This window comes from Dama dama, chromosome 8 (assembly GCF_033118175.1).
Source record: "Dama dama isolate Ldn47 chromosome 8, ASM3311817v1, whole genome shotgun sequence".
In the NCBI taxonomy this organism is placed as follows: domain Eukaryota; kingdom Metazoa; phylum Chordata; class Mammalia; order Artiodactyla; family Cervidae; genus Dama; species Dama dama.
The window spans coordinates 15,622,679-15,641,025 of NC_083688.1; the positions used below are offsets into that span (position 1 = coordinate 15,622,679).

At 44.3% G+C, this 18,347-nt stretch overlaps 1 protein-coding gene across 3 annotated transcripts in view; it reads right to left on the minus strand.

Moving 5' to 3' along the window:
- The window catches only part of DIS3L2 (DIS3 like 3'-5' exoribonuclease 2), a 364,857-nt gene that overhangs the window by 88,414 nt on the left and 258,096 nt on the right, over positions 1-18,347 (minus strand). For all 3 annotated transcript variants that reach the window (XM_061148508.1, XM_061148507.1, XM_061148509.1), the window contains one exon: positions 17,637-17,744. In XM_061148508.1, the coding sequence (XP_061004491.1) occupies positions 17,637-17,744 (108 nt within the window). The remainder of the gene's footprint in view (positions 1-17,636; positions 17,745-18,347) is intronic.

Genomic DNA, 18,347 nt, shown 5'->3' on the forward strand with positions numbered 1-18,347 from the left:
TCATAGGGTGGCACTGTTCAGTCTGAGCTGCCTCTTCCTCCTCGCTGGCCCCACTGCCCCTTCGGTTTGTCTCCTTATCTGTCAATGACAACACAAACACCAGCAAACCTGGGACTCGGCACTGATGAGAAGCTTCCCACAACTCTGTCACCTTACTTGGGCCTCCCCTCCCTTAATGCCTCCATTCCAGAAAATCTGCACCCTCTTTTTGAATATACGAACGGCTGAAGTAGGAGCTCTGAAGGGCCAGTAAGAACTTCCTGGCCCAGAGACACTCAGGCAGTTTAAAAACAACCCATTGATTCTGAAAGTCACACCTGACACACGGACTTAAAAAACTCTCAGGCCAAGAAACCACACTGTGGTGGAGTGGCAAGGATGCCCACGACCCCCTCACCCAGTGAAGGTCAACAGGAAAGCAGAGACCTGGCTGGGGCGGGGGTGTCGGTTCCCGGGGCCAGCGTGCCTTACAGAACAGGAGGAAGGCCTCTCTGGATGGGACACCTCATTAATTTCCAATTTGGAAACTGGACTCACATCAACGCCCCGTTTGTAACTAGGGCCAGTGGCAGAAGACAAAAGGACAAAGAGTTTTTCATGGAAAAAGCAAAAAAGCCACGAGGAGCTTCGTAAACAGAACCCTTCAGAGAAGAATCATGGCCTTCCTCTGCCATTCATTTCATCACAGGATTTGGGTCACTCTCTTTCTGCAGGCGGCAAGCTTCCCGCATACACTCTAGGACACTGGTATTTAGGATGTTGGGTTAAACAGCATGCCAATATCCACTGAAGGTATCCGGCTGGGGAAAAAAAAACCTAGTTAGAAAGGAGAAAATATTGTCTACCTCAAGACCTGCTTTCTGGTACCAGGTAGGACAGGAAGTGGCTTGACACCACAGACCACCTGGCTCTGCTCGGTGGCAGAGCTCTCACACCTCCGACCCTCTCAAATCTCTCTAACACACCTGGATGTGCGTGCATGCTAAATCCCTGCAGTCATGGCTGACTCTCTGTGACTCCATGGACTATATCCCACCAGGCTTCTCTGTCCATGGGATTCTCCAGGCAAGAATACTGGAGTGGGTTGCCATGCCCTCCTCCAGGGGATCTTGCTGACTCAGGCATCTAACCTGCATTTCTTATATCTCTTGCACTGGCAGGCAGGTTCCTTGCCACCTAGGAAGTCCAGCACACCTGGGAGTATGTTATTTGGCCCATTTTACATTGAGAGAAGAGGTTGGGGATTTGTGAAAAGTCATGCTAACTCCTAAGTGGCGGTCAGGATCAGATCTGTGCTAAAGACTCAAAATCAAGTGTTATTTTTCATTATATCTTGCTGAAGGTCACAAAAGAGACAGACAGTGAAGTAAAGAAAATAAAATATCAACTTTCTATTTAATAGAGACAAAGTCGTGAGGAAACCATATCATTTGAAAACTATTAATTTCCATTCAAATGTATTTAAAATTTTAATCTTCTAAAAAAAGTCAGTGTCTCATTAAGAAATATTTGGTTCAAAAAACTGCTAATGGGGTTAATTTGTAATTTTAAGTAATTAGATACAAAATCACTTCCACTACAGCTTTGGGCTTCTGTATATAAACTATTTGGTTCAAAAAATATATCAGAAAAATTAACTTCTTTACAAAACAGACTCACAAACACAGAAAACAAATCTGTGGTTACCAAAGGGGAAAGCAGGGGAGGGATGCGAGTTTAGGATTAGCAGATACACACTACTGTATATAAAATAGATAAATAACAAGGTCCCACTGTATAGCAAGGGAACTATATTCAATATTTTGTAATAACCTATGATGAAAAACTTCAGTTCAGTTCAGTCTATATATATATATATATATATATATATATATATATATAGCTGAACCACTTTGCTACACACCAGAAAATAACACAACATTGTAAATCAACTATAATTCATTAAAAACAAACAAAACGTAATAGGAAGAAACATTTTCCTGATTGGAACAAAACCAGGCTGCTGTGATGATCAGGGGTAGGGGGTACATGGATTTCTGCCTCTTCTTACTGTGAACATGAGGCAACTCCCCTGGGGTAGGGAAGGCCCAGAGGTGAAAAAAGTCAAAGGTACCAAGAGAAACGTATCCAAAAAGAAACTGGGCAGAAAGAGGCAGTGCTCGAAGACAGTGAGGAGAGGCCAATGGCGATATGTCTGTGATGGGGAGGTGCTGGCGACTGCAGAGGGCAGAGGCAGTGAGGGGGGTGGCTCGTGAGGAGCAAGCAGGGGTCTCCTCTGCTGGGCCCACTCCTAGCCAGGCCAGTGGTGTCAGAGCGAGGCACAGGTCCCTTCTTAAAGAAGAACAGAGAAGACCATGGTAGGATCAAAGAGTAAGTGACAAGATGCTGACAAGACACTGTCAGCAACACACTCCCATTTAGACCTAGCTGTGTCCTCTCGTGCCGTGGCCCAGCTGCGCCTGTTACCCAAAAGCTGGGTTTGCCTCTGTGTGGATGTTGAGCCAAAAGATGCAACCAAGCCAAAGAGCAGGAGAAGGAAGGAGTTATTACTTGTGGCAAGTAAGGAGATCATTGGGGATCTTTCCCAAAGAAATATCATTGGCTTTTAATCTGTTTTCCAGATATAAGGATACCTTTCCCTTTAAGCTAATTATAACCTACACCAACTTGGTAAATTATACCTTTGAGGGTAGGATTGAGACATTAATCTTTTGTCTCTACCTGATTCCTCTAAAGATGGAAGACTCTAGATTCCCAGCAGCCTTATCAAGTACTCTTAACTAGTGCATGCACAACAAAACTAAAGGAAATTATCCAGTGAAACCGTCACAGAGTATAACTACTGTGTGACATATAACAACAAATATCATTGCTTGCTTTACGTCTACTGCTAAAAGCACATGTATGATGTCTGTGTGACAATTCAGTATAACTGATACAACATATAGCTTATAAAATATTTCCGTATTAACATACCTCTGAGCTTGTTCACTGTATCTGATGAGTTGTCCCCCAAGAGGGACAACTAGGCCACTATTTATAAACAAAAAGGAGGCCTGGCACCAAGGGACATGATGGATGCCAGGCAGCAATCATTGAGGGACAAATCTGACCTACCAAGAGATTTGCAATCAAAAGGAAAAGTGATAAAATAAATTTTCACGAACTGAGTTAGGTATTGGGAAGCCATTCCAGCTAATACATGATTTACTTTAAAGTTTATAGTGACCGAAGTGGCCTGTTTAGTGGCCTACTGAATGTATATCTGCTTTTACTATTAAGGAAAAAAATGCATTAAAAAATAAAAAAACTAGAGGACAGCATCATTCACACACAGGGCTTTGTGAAATTTACTCAGGAAGAACGATACTTACAACGATAGTAATCAGGCTGTCAATCTGCTGAACTCGGAAGTTTCTATGATACAAACAGTCATCCTCTAGAACTGCATGGCCCTTGATATTTTAACAGCTGTTCAAGGAGGAACTTATAAGACATACTGAATGCTGGTTTTTATACCTGATGAATTTCTAATGTGAGTCACCTCATGATGCATATGAAAAAAAATTAAATCTCCTCTGAAGGATCCTCTTCCCAGTTTAGAGAAAATGGTTTGGGTCAGGGGGCTCTTGGCTCAAGACTCTGCCAGTGAAGTTGCAAAGTTGCTGTTAACTGCTTCTCCTGCTGTGCCTCCCTATACCTGCTAGAATAATGCTATGCACATTCAGCCACTACTCTGTGGACCCCCAAACTTCTCTAGCTCTAGCAGAGAGAGCTTCACTGTAACTACAGAGACTGCAATGCCCGTGTTCAGCAGGAAGTAGTTACAGAAGAATGACCTTTGGCTCTGTGCCCCTCAAGAAAGAAGAGTGAAATATCTCAGTGTCAGGGGTGCAGTGTAAGTAGATTGGGAAGGGGTCCCTGGAGGTAGTGAGCCACACACGACTTTCTTAAATAAGAGAAACAACTTCAGGCCTAAGCCATTCGATGATCTGAGCCTGGCCAAAATGCTTGCTCTTGCAGAAGAATGGGTCTCAGTAGTTGCTTTTAAGAGAATGAAAGAAGGTAAAAACAAACAGCTATTACCAGGCCAGGGAGCTAACTTAACCAGATTGGAGATAATAAATCAGTTGTAAAGACTCCTAGTTCTGTTCCAATGGTAAAGATTAGCCCGAAGCTGTTTTGCAAAAATTCAACCACCCTTATAACGCTCAACTACCAGATTAACTGGGACCTATGAATGATGATGTTGACCTTTTCTGATGCCTGTGACTTCAATCAACTATCATGCGGCCTCTGTCAACTTTTGCCCCAATTCTATGCTGAACCCTCCTTGGCTGAAGCCCCTTTAGGAGTCTGCATGCATCCTAGCTTAAAACTTCCCCAATTTTGCTTTCTGGGGAGACACCGCTTTGGGAAAGATCCCCCATGTTATTCCTACTTGCTGCAAGTAATAAATCCTTCCTTCTCCCACTCTTTGGTTGGTGGTGTCTTTTGGCTCAACACCCATCAAGAGGCAAACCCGGTTTTTGGAAGCTTAGGAGGGAGCACGGGTACCAGAGGGCCATGTGTTTGCTAGTTTTAGTTTATAAAGCAGTGTATGTACAAGAATTTTCTGGAAGATTAATTTATATGGAGTCAATTGTGTTCTCTTTTACAGTTTGAGGCCACTTGCCACCAGCCTAGTTTGTTGTCCCTCAGACTATAATCAGGCCTACTCCTATTGTTGGGGAGGAAGAAATTTTTTTCTACCCTTCCAGGTTTTTCTCGTCTAAGAATTAAATTGTCATGAGACAGATTAACAGGAGAAAATCAAATAAAACATGGGAAAGACTCAGGAAAGCTGAGTAACTCACTAAAATGGCTGAAAGCTTCACTTTAAATACCATCTTCAACTAATGACAAAAGAGGATGCTGAGCTAGTGATTCAGGACTTAGAAGGGGAGGAAGGAAATTCACATGAAGGTAGAAAAGCAAATACTTGGTAAACAAATGTTTACAATGTATGGACCAGGCAGAGACAATGGGACACACACAGGAATTTAAAAAAAAAAAAAAAACCAACAGATTTTGAAAGGTTCCTCCTGTCTACCATACCTAGTCCATCCTAGAGTTATCTGTGATGATAGCTCTCTCCCTTTTAGAAGCAGGTCCTCTATCTACATCTTTAGACAGTGAAGGTAAAGTCAGAGTTTCTTCCTGAGTCTTTTGGGTCCTGATTGTTTTCAGCTTGAAACAATCCACATGCCCAAGAGATATCCTGAAAGTGAAAGTGAAAGTCGCTCAGTCGTGTCCGACTCTTTGCAACCTCATGGACTATAGAGTCCATGGAATTCTCCAGGCCAGAATACTGGCGTGGGTAGCAATTCCCTTCTCCAAGGGATCTTCCCAACCCAGGGATTGAGCCCAGGTCTCCCGCACTGCAGGCAGATTCTTAACCAGCTGAGCCACAAAGGAAGCCCAAGAATACTGGAGTGGATAGCCTATCCCTTCTCCAGGGGATCTTCCCAACCCAGGAATCGAATAGGGGTCTCCTGCATTGCAGGCGGATTCTTTATCAACTGAGCTATGAGGGGAAGCCCAAGAGATATCCTGGGATGGCAAATTTTACTCCCCTCCAGCATCTTGACCTGAAGGTCTAAACTTCAAAGCCAAAGATGAAGGAAATAAGGAAACGCCCTCAAGTGTCTGCCTTGTAAACCTTAGAAATGGCACGAGAGTCTGAAGGCAGGATATGGTCAAAAGACGAGAATTCCATTCCTGTGACAGAGGATGAGGGACCCCAATTGGGCAGTCTTTGGAAAGTGTTAAGTCACCCAGTCACGTCTGACTCTTTGCAATGTCAAGGAACCCACCAGGCTCCTCTGTCCATGGGATTCTTCAGGCAAGACTACTGGAGGAGTCTTCTCCAGTCTCCCTTCTCCAGGAGATAGTCCTGACCCAGGGATTGAACCCGGGTTTCCAGTACTGCAGGCAGATTCTTTACCATCTGAAACACCAGGGAAGCCAGGGAAGTCTTTGAAAAGTGTTCCCTTTACTGCAGACAGTTTCGAGGGGGGTGGGGGCAGGAGGAATCTTTGGAGGTGGTAGACTGGCTGGGAGGCCTGGGGGCTGTGGGAAGGAAGCTGCAGGTGGGGGAGGGGGACGAATGGGAGGAAAGCACCGGAGAGCCATGGAGGAGGCTTCTAAAGATTGGGTTCAGAAAGACCCAGGAAAAACAGAATCACAGATTTCTAAAGCCAGTGAGGCTAATTCAGTCCCAGCCTTCCAAAAAGACCAAACGAAGTCATTTCTCCAAAAACGAGGCCCATCCTTCTTTTAAAGGCATGCAGCACAGTAACACGTTGTTTATTAACCTCAGAGCCCAAGTCCTTACATTTAAATCAACTTCATGATTAGTAACCTCAAAATGCAGGAAAGGCTGATTAAAAAAAATATTTTTTTTGTTTGCAAAAGAGTCGGACACAACTTAGTGACTAAACAACAGCGGCGACAATCCTATAAATGATACATGTCTTGTTTTGTTATGTCTTGAAAATACTTTATTTTGAATTTTTACTTTAAACTCAAGGATTCACAGCAAAATCTGTGCTCAGGTCTGCTGTTACCTTGAAATGACCTTAGGTCAGCCTCTGATTGCCTGGTATCTTTGTTAGCAAACCAGGACACAAAGAACACAACAGAGTTCTTCCAAAGGCTCCTCTGGTCCCAGGCTCTCTCTATAGGTCTGAAATAAAGCGACTTTGCCCTGCTCTGCTAAGGACTAAAAATGAATATTCTGGGAACTTTTCTATTATTTTCAGAATCAGCCTTGAGAGCTATGGTCTCTCACTGGGAGTTGATTAGGCAAGATTTCCCCTGCAGTGTCCTAGGAGGAGACATAAACCCAGCACTGTTTCTTTACCATGACCTGCAGCCCCCAGTCACACAGTCCTGCGCTTGGCTCTGTGGGCTTGCTGCAGACACAAGATGACCCGGGAGGATCATAGTTTTATTTTTCAACTTCTATAGCATTTCCACGGGTGGCAGCTGGTGTGTTAGCAGCAGGGTGGGCAGGGAAGGCAGTGGGGGGAAGACACTCGGGCAGCTGTGTCAGACCCGCCTCAACCCCAGGATACGGCTCAGGGTGCTGAGAAGGCTGCTGCGATAAAAACGCCTTACCAAGGAAACACCATTCTAATAAAACAGGCTGAACAGAACTGTGTAAATGGGTATGTTGTTGTTTTAGTCGCTAACTAGTGTCCGACTCTTTGTGACCCCATCGACTGTAGCCCTCCAGGCTCCTCTATCCATGGAATTTTCCAGACAAGAATACTGGACTGGGTTGCCATTTCCTCCTCCAGGGGACCTTCCTTACCCAGGGTTCAAAGTCATGTCTCCTGCTTGGCAGGTGAATTCTTTACCACTGAGCCACCAGGGAAGCCCTGGAAAATGGATATGCAATTCACTTTATGAAGCAATTTTTAAGCATTTTTGGGCTTTTGACCCTGTGCTGTGTATGAGGAGAAGAGATTGAAAAAAATTAAGAATGATGTTAAGGTCCAGTTGGATGATAGATCTGTATACACATGGCACTGACAGGTGCTGTAGGGGCAGCAAGATGGGAAAATGGGTTCTGACAGGGAGGGCGGGGGTCTTCCCATCTAAGCACATTCTCAGAGAGGCCAGCCTGCCTCCTTTCCAGATTTCAGCAGAGACCCCATGCTGCACCTTCTCTGCGCTGAGGAAGTCTGTGGTCCTCATCCTCCTAGTGGGAGCTAATCTTCCCTCCGGAGTTTAGGTCCTGAAATTTCCACTTCCTTCATCAGGCTCCTCTGTCCATGGAATTCTCCAGGCAAGAATACTGGAGTGAGTCGCCATTTCCTTCTCCAGGGGATCTTCTCGACCCAGGGATCGAAGCTGGGTCTCCTGCACTGTAGGTTTGAGCCACCAGGGAAGCCCTTTCCTTTATGACCTGGTTCCAAGCATTGTTCCTTCTTTCCTCATCAGCAACATTGCCGATTCACCTCCCTATGCAGCCTACAAACATACTCCAATATCTCTCCACCCCCCCCCCTTAAAAAAAAAAAACCTCTCAAAATCTTACTTTTATTACAATGAAAGTATCAATTCACTGCAGAAAACGTTTTAAAAAATATATGTGGGAAAAGGAGAAGAAAAAAAAAAATCTCCTATGAATCCACCATTGGGAATTAACTACTGTTTCTATTTTGGTGCATATTTAATTCCTGTATCATCAACACCTTGTATAGTGTCTCAACACAGCAAATCTTCAATGAGTATTTACTAAATGAATGAATGAGCGAATAATAACACTTTCATGGAAGAAGTGGCATTTTAGCTGAGTCTCACAGGATAAGTAGGATTCGTGTTAGTAGGGATGAGGAGAAGGACACTCTAGGAAGTGGAAAAAGCATATGCAAAGTCTCAGTAGTAGTGGAACAATTCTGTATGAGGCCAAATGAACCAGTCAGCAGAGGTTGAGGGGCTGAAGGATGGCCACGCAATGCGAGGAGGGGTTGGTGGAGGTCTTCGCTGGTCATGCTCTGGAGATTACGGACTTTTGTGGATAATCATAACCCATTGTCCCACTGTTAAGAGGATATTTAGTAGTGTAATGGGACCAGATTCAGCTTCTAAAAGTCACCTAACACCACTGGGGAAATGGAATGAGGAGGCCATGAACAGTCTCTGTCAACCAGGGAAGATGGTGAGGGCTTGGGCAGGGACAGTGACTGTGGCGACAGGAAAGGAAGGACTGATGAGAGACGCTTGGCAAAGGTAGAGCTGTTATCACTTAGAACTGCTGGGATGTGGTAGGGGTGAGGTGGGCTAGAGACTGAGGATCTGAGTGGTTCAGAGGGATGCTGATGCCATTTCAGATCTGGAGGATGGAGGGCTTACCCTCTGGTTGGAACAGGAATGTGTTTTTTTCTGCATCACAAGAGGGGAAGGATGACTCTCTGAAGGGAGGAACTTCAGCAGACCCAGCTGGCTGGTCTCTCTGGTTTCCCAGAAGGAAAACTGAAAGTCACCTGGGGGAATGGTTGGTCTCGAAGTACAGAAGAGTGGAAACAAAGTTGTAAGCCAGAACCAAGAATAAAGTTTTTTTTAATACCACTTCACTTATTTACCTTTATTATTGACTCCAAAGTTATTCGTTTTTTGGGGTTTTGGGGGGTTTTTTGCCATCACATGCTGCATGTGAGATCCGCCCCAACCAGCGATAGAACCCATGCCCCTGAGCTGGGAGCGCCATCTTAACCACTGGACCGCCAGGATGTCCGAGAATAAAGGCTTGAAACAAATACGTAAGCAACAAATAAAAGGATTCCTCTAAGCAGCACTGAAGGTCCAGCTGAAAAAAGGTAGCCTAAACTGGCATATCCCAGTTCCCCTACAATGTCTGCTGTTCAGAAAGAGGTGTTAGGTGGGGACTGGAAACATTTCCCCAGAGCCACGAGGAGTGGCCAGTGACCTGCAGGGTGTTCTAAGGTGGCGGGTGAGAAGGGCTGACCCCCGCTGAGGTCAGGTCCTGGAAGGTGGGCTAGGGAGCTGCCACACAGCAGAGAGCTCGGTCACACCCTAAAAGCCATTCTTCCCATGTGAGTACAGATGGTCCAGGAACGAGAAGAGACTTGAGTCCCAAGAACTCTCTGGAATCCATGCATTTCTAGCAGAGAAGACAGAGGAAAAAAAGGAATAGGAAAAAAAAAAAATCCCAATTTAAAGGTTTCTTAGATTTTATTCCGAATGAGAGACTGAAGGGTCATTAAAAAGGACAGAGACGAGACCTGATTTCTGATTTAGAAGACTCCCTTGGACCGCTGTGTAAGTAGAAGATGAAGTGGGGCAGGAGCTGAAGCTCGGGGGACAGTTGGGAGGTCCCTGGAGTCCAGGTTGGGGGGGTGGCAGCTCGGAGGCAGCAGTCAGCGCTGGAAGTGGTGAGGAAGAGGACAGAATCTGCAGGTGTTGGAGACAAAGCTAAGGTGACTCACTGCTGGCCTGGAGGTGAGGGGTCAGAGGACGACCAGAGTCAACAATGACCCCTCAGCTGGGGGCTACATAAGTGGCTGAAAGGGGTGCACCATGGACTGGGGCTGAATTGGGCCCCCCGGAGTACATGCTTGCATTCTGACTGAGCCAGACAGCACAGGCCAGGTACGCTGTGGGAGACACAGGCTGTGGATTGCTACTGTAACCGTGAGACTCTTCCTTTATTATTCTGACCTCTGACCTGACATTTTAGGGTTCCCAGGTTTTAGGACTTAGGTATTGAGTTAGATTCATTGTCTGTGACCTTCTTTAAAGTGTAACATTGGTGTTTTTTTCCCAAAGGTGACTTCAAATTGAGATGCCTCTGATGAGCCAGGGCCCATGGACATGGGCTCTGTTTTGTAGGAGCTTGGTGCCCAGTGAGACAGATGTACTGGAGGTGACCAGATATGAGTCACTGAGCTGACATGGTCAGAGTGGATTTCACGGGTCCAGAGCTGGACTTCCAAAGCACAAGGTTCAGCTGGGTGTGTTTCCCTTAGGAAAACATATAATCATAGTTATCTAGATCAGAGGATAACACTCTTACCACCAACATGTGAGAAACACGCCAAAAACCAGATCTTTCAGAGTTTTTCCATTCTAAAAACCTGCACCCTGGCTTAAGGAAAGTACTAACATATATGACACCAAGTTTTCCTAGTAGATACTTAAAAAAAATCTACTGGGTGTTTAAAAACAGTTGGAATAGGCTTTCTACAGCTCTACAAAGTAAGGCATTCCAGTAGATAAGGGAAAAAAACAAAACCTTTCTCCACTTCAGCTCCAGGGGAGATTGGCAGCCATGCCTGATGCTGCTGGTCCTGCCCCGGCTCCTTCGAGGTCCAAGTCCTTGCACTATGAGAAACCACCACTGTGTACTAACCGAGTCTCAGGCTTACTGGGTTCTTGATGCATGCTGCTTTCCTCCTTACCGGCCTTCTCTGACCCCCTGTACTAAGATGCTTCAGTCATGTCTGACTCTTTTGAGACGCTATGGACCATAAGCCCACCAGACTCCTCAGTCCATGGGATTCTCCAGGCAAGAATACTGGAGTGGGTGGCCATACCCTCCTCTAGGGGATCTTCCCGACCCAGGGATTGAATCCATGTCTCTTATGTCTCCTGCACTGGCAAGCAGGTTCTTTACTACTAGCACCACCTGGGAAGTTCTCTCTGGCCCCCTGAACCACCCCATCTATTTTCCCACCCCTCCCTACCAACTCATGAGTTTGGGCAAGCTCTGGGAGGTGGTGAAGGACAGGGAAGACTGGCGTGCTTCAGTCCATGGGGTCTCAAAGAGCTGGACATGACTGAGCAACTGAACAACAACCCCACCAACTCAGGCTCTCCTCTGCCAGTGTCTTGAACAAGCACTAGCTCCTGGACACGAGTCTGGGATCTGAACTCTCATGTATCTTGACTGTGAGCAGGAAGACACTTATTGTCACTACACCCCAGGACTAACTGACCAGGTCAACCCACCATGTGGCCTCTCGTTCTGGGTAGGCTGTTTGACTACAGCATAAGGAGTATGGTTAGTGGGTCTCGCTCCACAACTGTCCCAGGTCCAAAGCCTCACACTTCCTCTTTGACTGGGTTTGCCAGAGGCCCAGCATCCCTTCCTGGACCCTGTGCCTCCTTCACACCTGCTCTCCAGCCCCCCGTGCCAGAAGGCTTGGTCACCAGACACTGCCTCTGACAGAAGACCTACAGACTAACCAAGTTTTCAGAGTCTGCCTCTTCTGAGTGCTTCTTTTATGACCTTCATATTTTAGAAGCTCATTAGATCAGGCAGCTTTTTATTTTTTTGGGTCTGACCCTGGCAGGCTTAGTTCAGATTCAAAGTTCTTTTCTGTTGACTCAAGTTAGTTTTCCTATAACTTTCAAGCTTTTATTTTTCTGTTTAGTTAAACTTTTGCAAAAATAAACATTTATAAAAATATGGAAGTCATACATGTTTTCAAAAAACACTAGAAAATATAAAAAAGTAGAAAAAATTACTCATAGCCTTGCTACCCAAATACAACCACTACTGGCATTCTATTTTATCTCCTTCTGGTCTTTTTCCATTCATTTTTTCCCCCGTGCAAGTTCCCACCTCCACCGAAATATGATTGCTGGCCTACTGTCTTCACATTTCTTTCTTCATATTTCAGATAATGTTTGCTTCTTAACCCTTAAAAAGGAACTTATTTTCAGATATTCAAAGTCACAAAACTCAAATGTTATGTAGGTAACTTGTTTTGATTCCCCTGTGGATGAATCAATTGGAAACGATCTGGGAAAAGCAATTATGAACTGGGTTTTAAATGACACCGAGACACTAATATTAACTGTTAGGTGTGCCAATGGCATTGTGGTTATGTAAGGAAATGTCCAAATTTTTTAGAGCCACATATGAAAATATGTATGAGTGAAATGACGTGATGTCCATGGTTTGCTTTAAAACGCTTTAACAAAGAAAATAAATGTTGACAGTTGTTAAATCTAGGAGATAGGGATGGTGGATTTATTGTGTTATTTTCTGCACTTTCATGTATATTTGAAATTTTTCAAAATAAAAATAAAAAAATTAAAGTGGCCACAGTTCAAACAGTGAAGTGGTTTTAAAGGCTTGTTAAGAAGAACAGCAGTCCTCTGCCCCTCCCCAGGGGTAACCACTGTCACCTCTCAGTAGATTATTTTGGTATTTACTTTCACAGTTCCATACAATCTGCTGGATTACTTCTTGATTTTTCAGTTTTAGGCATCATTCACAAACTTTTCACTATAGAAGGAGCGAATTAACTCTTCTTGCCACACATGCTCCCTTCCCCCAACCAAACACACATAAGCATTCCCAGGCCCTCATCCTCCCAATAAAATTACATCATCACTATGAGAATTAACTATTACAACTATGTAAATACTCGGGTTACTAATCTATCCTATACAGCTTTTTATTTTTACTGAAATCAGTAACTGTCTTGTTTCAATGTGGTTGGTTTTTCTGTCTGCTCTGTACATTAATCCACCGCAAGCTTCCCATCGATTATTTAAAACAGCAGTTCTCGAAGTACGGTCTGTGGACTCCATTCAGGGATCCATGAGGTCAAAACTATTTTCATAATAGTATTAATACTAAGGCATCATGTGGCCTTTTCTGTGTATGTTCCGTTTATATTGATGGCACAGAAACACTGGTGGGGAAAACTGTTGATGCCTTGGCATGAATCACACAACAGCAACAAGTGCTGCCAGAGGTCAGGGTCTCATCACTGGCTCACACTCACAGGAAATAAAAAACCTACTTCACTTAAGCATGTTCCTGATGAAGCGGTAAGGAACTTACTGCTTTTATTGCTTTTACTGTGGGTCAACTCTTGTGTACTTGTCTTTTCCACTTAGCAACATGGCCAAGTATGACGATGTCTTGGGGAAAAAAGCATTTACATACTTTGAGTAGTGAGGTGAACTGACCATCTGTTTTTACAGAACACCATTTTTACTTGGAGGAAGAGTGACACACTACGGTTATCTGGCACGCAAGAAAAACAAAAAACGTTGTTCATTGCTAATGACAAAATTCAAGCTGTCATAAAAATTAGAATTTTGGAAACCCTATATCTGACATATGATACATGTTTTCCAACACTTAAAGACTTGTCTAGGATCTGTAGTGACACTAATAAATGTGACTTTTTAATGTAATGAAATGTGTCCACATTTAAAAAATCAGGTTACTAGTCTGAAAACACTACCCAGTTCAGTCACTCAGTTGTGTCTGACTCTGCAACTCCATGGACTGCAGCACACCAGGCTTCCCTGTCCTTCATGGCTGAGTTTGCTCAAACTCATGTCCATTGAGGCAGTGATGCCATCCAACCCTCTTATCCTCTGTTGCCCCTCTCTCCTCTTGCCCTCAATCTTTCCCAGCACCAGGGTCTTTTCCAATGAGTCAGTTTTTCCCACCAGGTGGCCAAAGTATTGGAGCTTTAGCTTCAGCATCAGTCCTTCCAATGAATATTCAGGATTGATTTCCTTTTGGATTGACTGGTTTGATCTCCTAGGAGTCCAAGGGACTCTCAAGAGTCTTCTGCAATCCACAGTTCAAAGCATCAATTCTTTGGTGTTCAACCTTCTTTATGATCCAACTCTCACATCTATACATGACTATTGGATAAAAAATCATGCATGAATAAAAGATCCATTCAAAGTGTAAAACAGATGGATAGATTTTAATGTAACCCAGTATAAAAGTTCAAGTTGATGTGGTATTGGTCTACTGGGGCTGCCATAACAAAATACCACAGACTGGGGAGCTTGAGTAATTTCTTTCTCATAATTCTGGAGGCTGGGAAATCCAAGACCAAGATGGCAGCCAATTCAGTTTCTGGTGCAAGCTTTTTTCCTGACTTGCAGATGGTCACCTTCTGACCTGCTCCAATCTGATCCCCTGTCTTCTGCATCTGCATAGAGCTGGTACCCTGGGAATTTTCTTCACCATCATCTAGGTCAACAAATTATGGTCTGTGGGCCAAATCCAGTCAGTCACTTGTTTTTAAGGGAAGTTTTAGTGGGTCACAGCCTGCTCACATTATTTATATAGTTTTCTTTCATGAGTAACTGTAACAGACCACATGGTCTCTAAAACCAAAGACAGGTTTACTAACTGGTCCCCGACAAGGAAGTCTGGTGACTTGTGATCTAGGTAAGTCTTTCACTTCTTTATTGTATGGGTTTATTAGTTTCCCGAGTCCCATGTCTTCTTCCTTCCTGATTTACTTTTTCGGTGAAAGCTTCCTGAGAAAGGGTATGGAAGATGAACAATTTTTGTTTGAGACCTTGCATGTCTGAAAATGTTCTCTCCTACTCTCACATTATATTGGTGGTTTAGCTAGGTACAGCATTTTAGCATGGAGGTCACAGTCTTTCATAAATTAGAGAACTTTGCTTCATTGTCATCTAACTTCTAGGGTTTTAATAAAAAAGTCTTAAGTTTTTTCTGAGTTCTGATCTACTGTATGAGCCTCTTTCTTTTTTTTTTATTCCTCTTCTTAGAAGCCTATAGGATCTTTTCTTTGTCCTCAGTGCTCTGAAATTTTATGACAATGTGGCTTGGAGACGGTGTTCCCATTACCATGCTGGGCAGTACACTCTTTCGGCCTGGAGGGTCACATCCTGCAGTGATGGGGCATCTCTCTGAATGATCTTGTTGATGATTTCTTCTCTCTTCCTCTGTTCCCTATTTCTGGAATGGTCACTGAATAGATGTTGGATATCTCAGACTGGTGCTCTACTTTTCCTCTCTTTTCTGTCTTATTCTGGGACAATTTTTCAACTTTATCTTCCAATCTGAGCCCTGAGACTTCATTTCTTCTATCATGTTTTTAATCTCATGCTGTTAATGGAATTTTTAAAAAAGAGCTCCTTTCCCCCCTTTCTGAATGTTTCTTTTTCAAAGTACCTAGATCCTGTAGTACAGATACTTTCTTTTAAAAAGGAACTCTCTGAAGATATAAAAAAGTTTCTTCTCCTTACGTGTTGTTTAGTCATTCAGTCGTGTCTGCCTCTTTTGCAACCCTATGGACTGTAGTCTGCCAAGCTCCTCTGTCCCTGGGATTCCCCAGGCAAGAACACTGGAGCGGTAGCCATTTCCTCCTCCATTCCTTGTGTAGCCTGTTTTGTTCCAGTTGCTCCCCTCTTGTTTACTTTGGTTTTCCTGTTCCATGTTAGAGGCTTTCCTCTTGTCTCTATACAGGAAAGTGAAATGCAAAAAGGCTGATTTCTTAGTGAAATCCTAAAAAGCTCTGCTTGAGTGGGTGGAGCTTATTGTCCGCAAGCTTTACTGTAGGGAAATACAGCTGAGCTGCTGGTTGGGAAATCCTTGAGGTTTTTAATCTTTAAATCTTCTTCACCACTCAGATTCCTCAGAGAAAGCTTTTCCTATCTTCTGAGTCAAGGGTATAGCCTTGGCTACTAGAATTCTGAGGTTGGTGGGGAAGAAAAGATGGGCCTCTTAATGTTTGGTGTGCCAGCGTTCAATCAACCTCCCCCAGTGGGTCATGACCGCAGCTGCATTTGGTGCCCCCCGAGTTCAGCATCCTTTCCTTTATCCTGTCTCGAGGACAAATTTCTGATCTTCTCCTAGGTTATGGAAGCGACAATCTTTTAAAGTAAACCTCCGACCAACACAGTGAGTCTCCTCTTCGCCCAGCTCTCCCCCACTTCCCAGCGATAGCTGCTGCTGTTAATTTCTGAACTTCTTCAGGGTTCCTCTGTGTAAACTGGGTTGTTTCTTGGCTCTCGCTATTGTTGGCTCAGGACTTGGCTTTCTCGGGACTGCTAAGTCAGTTACCACTCATCCATCTGCTTCTCGGCTTCCAAATTTTTGTTGCTGTTGTCTCCTCTCCCATTCTCTTTGTCCTTGTGGGTTTATGTCTTAAAAAAAAAAATCTCTTCAGTGTTGTTTTAGTGAGGTTTTGGGAGGGAATGAAAGTAAATGTGGGCATTTGATCCTCCATCTTTATTTGGAACCTCTTTATAATTAAATATCTTTTTTTTTAAAACTTCTATTTAATATTACAGCATAAACAGTTCCCATGTTCTTACTCGGTCTCCATAGTAGCTTTAGTGCTTGTGCAGCACTGCTCTGAGCCGGCACCACAGCTCACCCAATCATTACCCTATTTTCAGAAGTTCAGCGTTGCTTCTGTTGTGGGGGAGGGGACTAGTTTCTTCTGGAGTCGTCTTTCATTTACCTATCTCATTTACTCCCTAAATTTAGGGAATGGCTGCTGACATCCTGCTCCCCTCTGCTCTCAGTCCATGGCTTCATTGCCTTGGGCCTTAATTACAGCACGACCTTGTGCAAATTTTGCTCCTCTTCAAACAGCACCATGATGCAGCACTCGTCTTTCTTTTTTAAAAAAGATTTATTTAATTATTTTTGGCTGTGTTAGGTCTTCGTTACTACACACGGGCTTTCTCTAGTTGCAGTGTACAGGCTTCTCATTGCGGTGGCTTCTCTTGTTGTGGAGCACAGGCTCTTTGGCACACACAGGCTTAGCTGCTCTGCAGCATGGGGAATCTTCCTGGACGAGGGACTGAGCCCATGTACCCTGCACTGGCAGGGGGATTCTTAACCACTAGACCACCAGGGAAGTCCCAGCACTAATCTAAAATGTCTCCTTTCTCATGACACTTCAGAGGAAGCCTAATAGCCATCATTCATGGGGCCTGGCATTTGCAGGTCCCCATGGTTGGAGTCCACCTCACCTACCCAAACTCTCCACCCTTTCCCCAAATGACCCCCTTCACCCCGGCCTGCTCTCCTAACTGCAGCCAGGGCCTGCCCACTGTCCCCTCTGCTGCCTCCCATGGAGGCCTCCCCCATGGGACTCTGCTTACACAGTGTCTTCCTTCACATGACACATGAAAACCACTGAGGTTCAGCCTTCTAAACAGACTGACAGCACTTCTCCTCTGTCCTCCTCACCGGCGAGGCTCCTACACTGCCCTCATCCTCCCACAACGTGGCTTCAGACCAACGCCAGGAACACAGTGGGTGCTTATGAGGGAGTCACCGAACGGAAGGGACACATGTGTTAAGGCCTTACCTTGCCCTTCGGACTTAGTGTCCAGATCACGGAGAAGGTCAGCTTGTCGGTCATGGGATTGAGGCTACACAGCTCTTCACACAGCAGCCTGGGAAGCATGGGGACAACCTGTGGACAGGGAACAGGCCATGAGCGGCTTTGCCTGATCTGCAGCAGTTACCCGCCAGCAGAGAAGCAGCCCAGAGCAGGGGGTTCCTTCCGGTGAATAGTCTGAGCTTCCAGAGTGAGATGAACATGGTGGAAGCTCTTTTCCCTGAAAAATTTGGCAGAAAGACCACATTATCTGATACTTTTCCATGAGGCTTTAACATTACATGAGAAAATGAACCGGAAAGCTGAGAACTGGTAATACAGGGGAAAATACATGAGAGCAATAAAAAAATTACTACATTTACTATATAGTAAAATTGAAGTTCAAGATTCAAGAATGACTTGTACTTTTGGATATAACTATCTCAGTTCAATGGTATACCCTCTTTAATTAAAAAAAAAAAAAAAAAGAAATCCTCTTCAACATACTTTCAAATGATGATTTACAGCCATCCTGCAATGTTATTTGTTTTCTCTAAAATTCCAAAGACAAAATGAGTGGCTCTTCCTGGATGTCCTGAAGATACTTCTGACTGTCTCCCTCCTGCCTTTAAATCTTTTCTTTCTCCCATAGTTTTGATTAATGACATCATCATTGACTCCCATCCACCTTCTGAACTA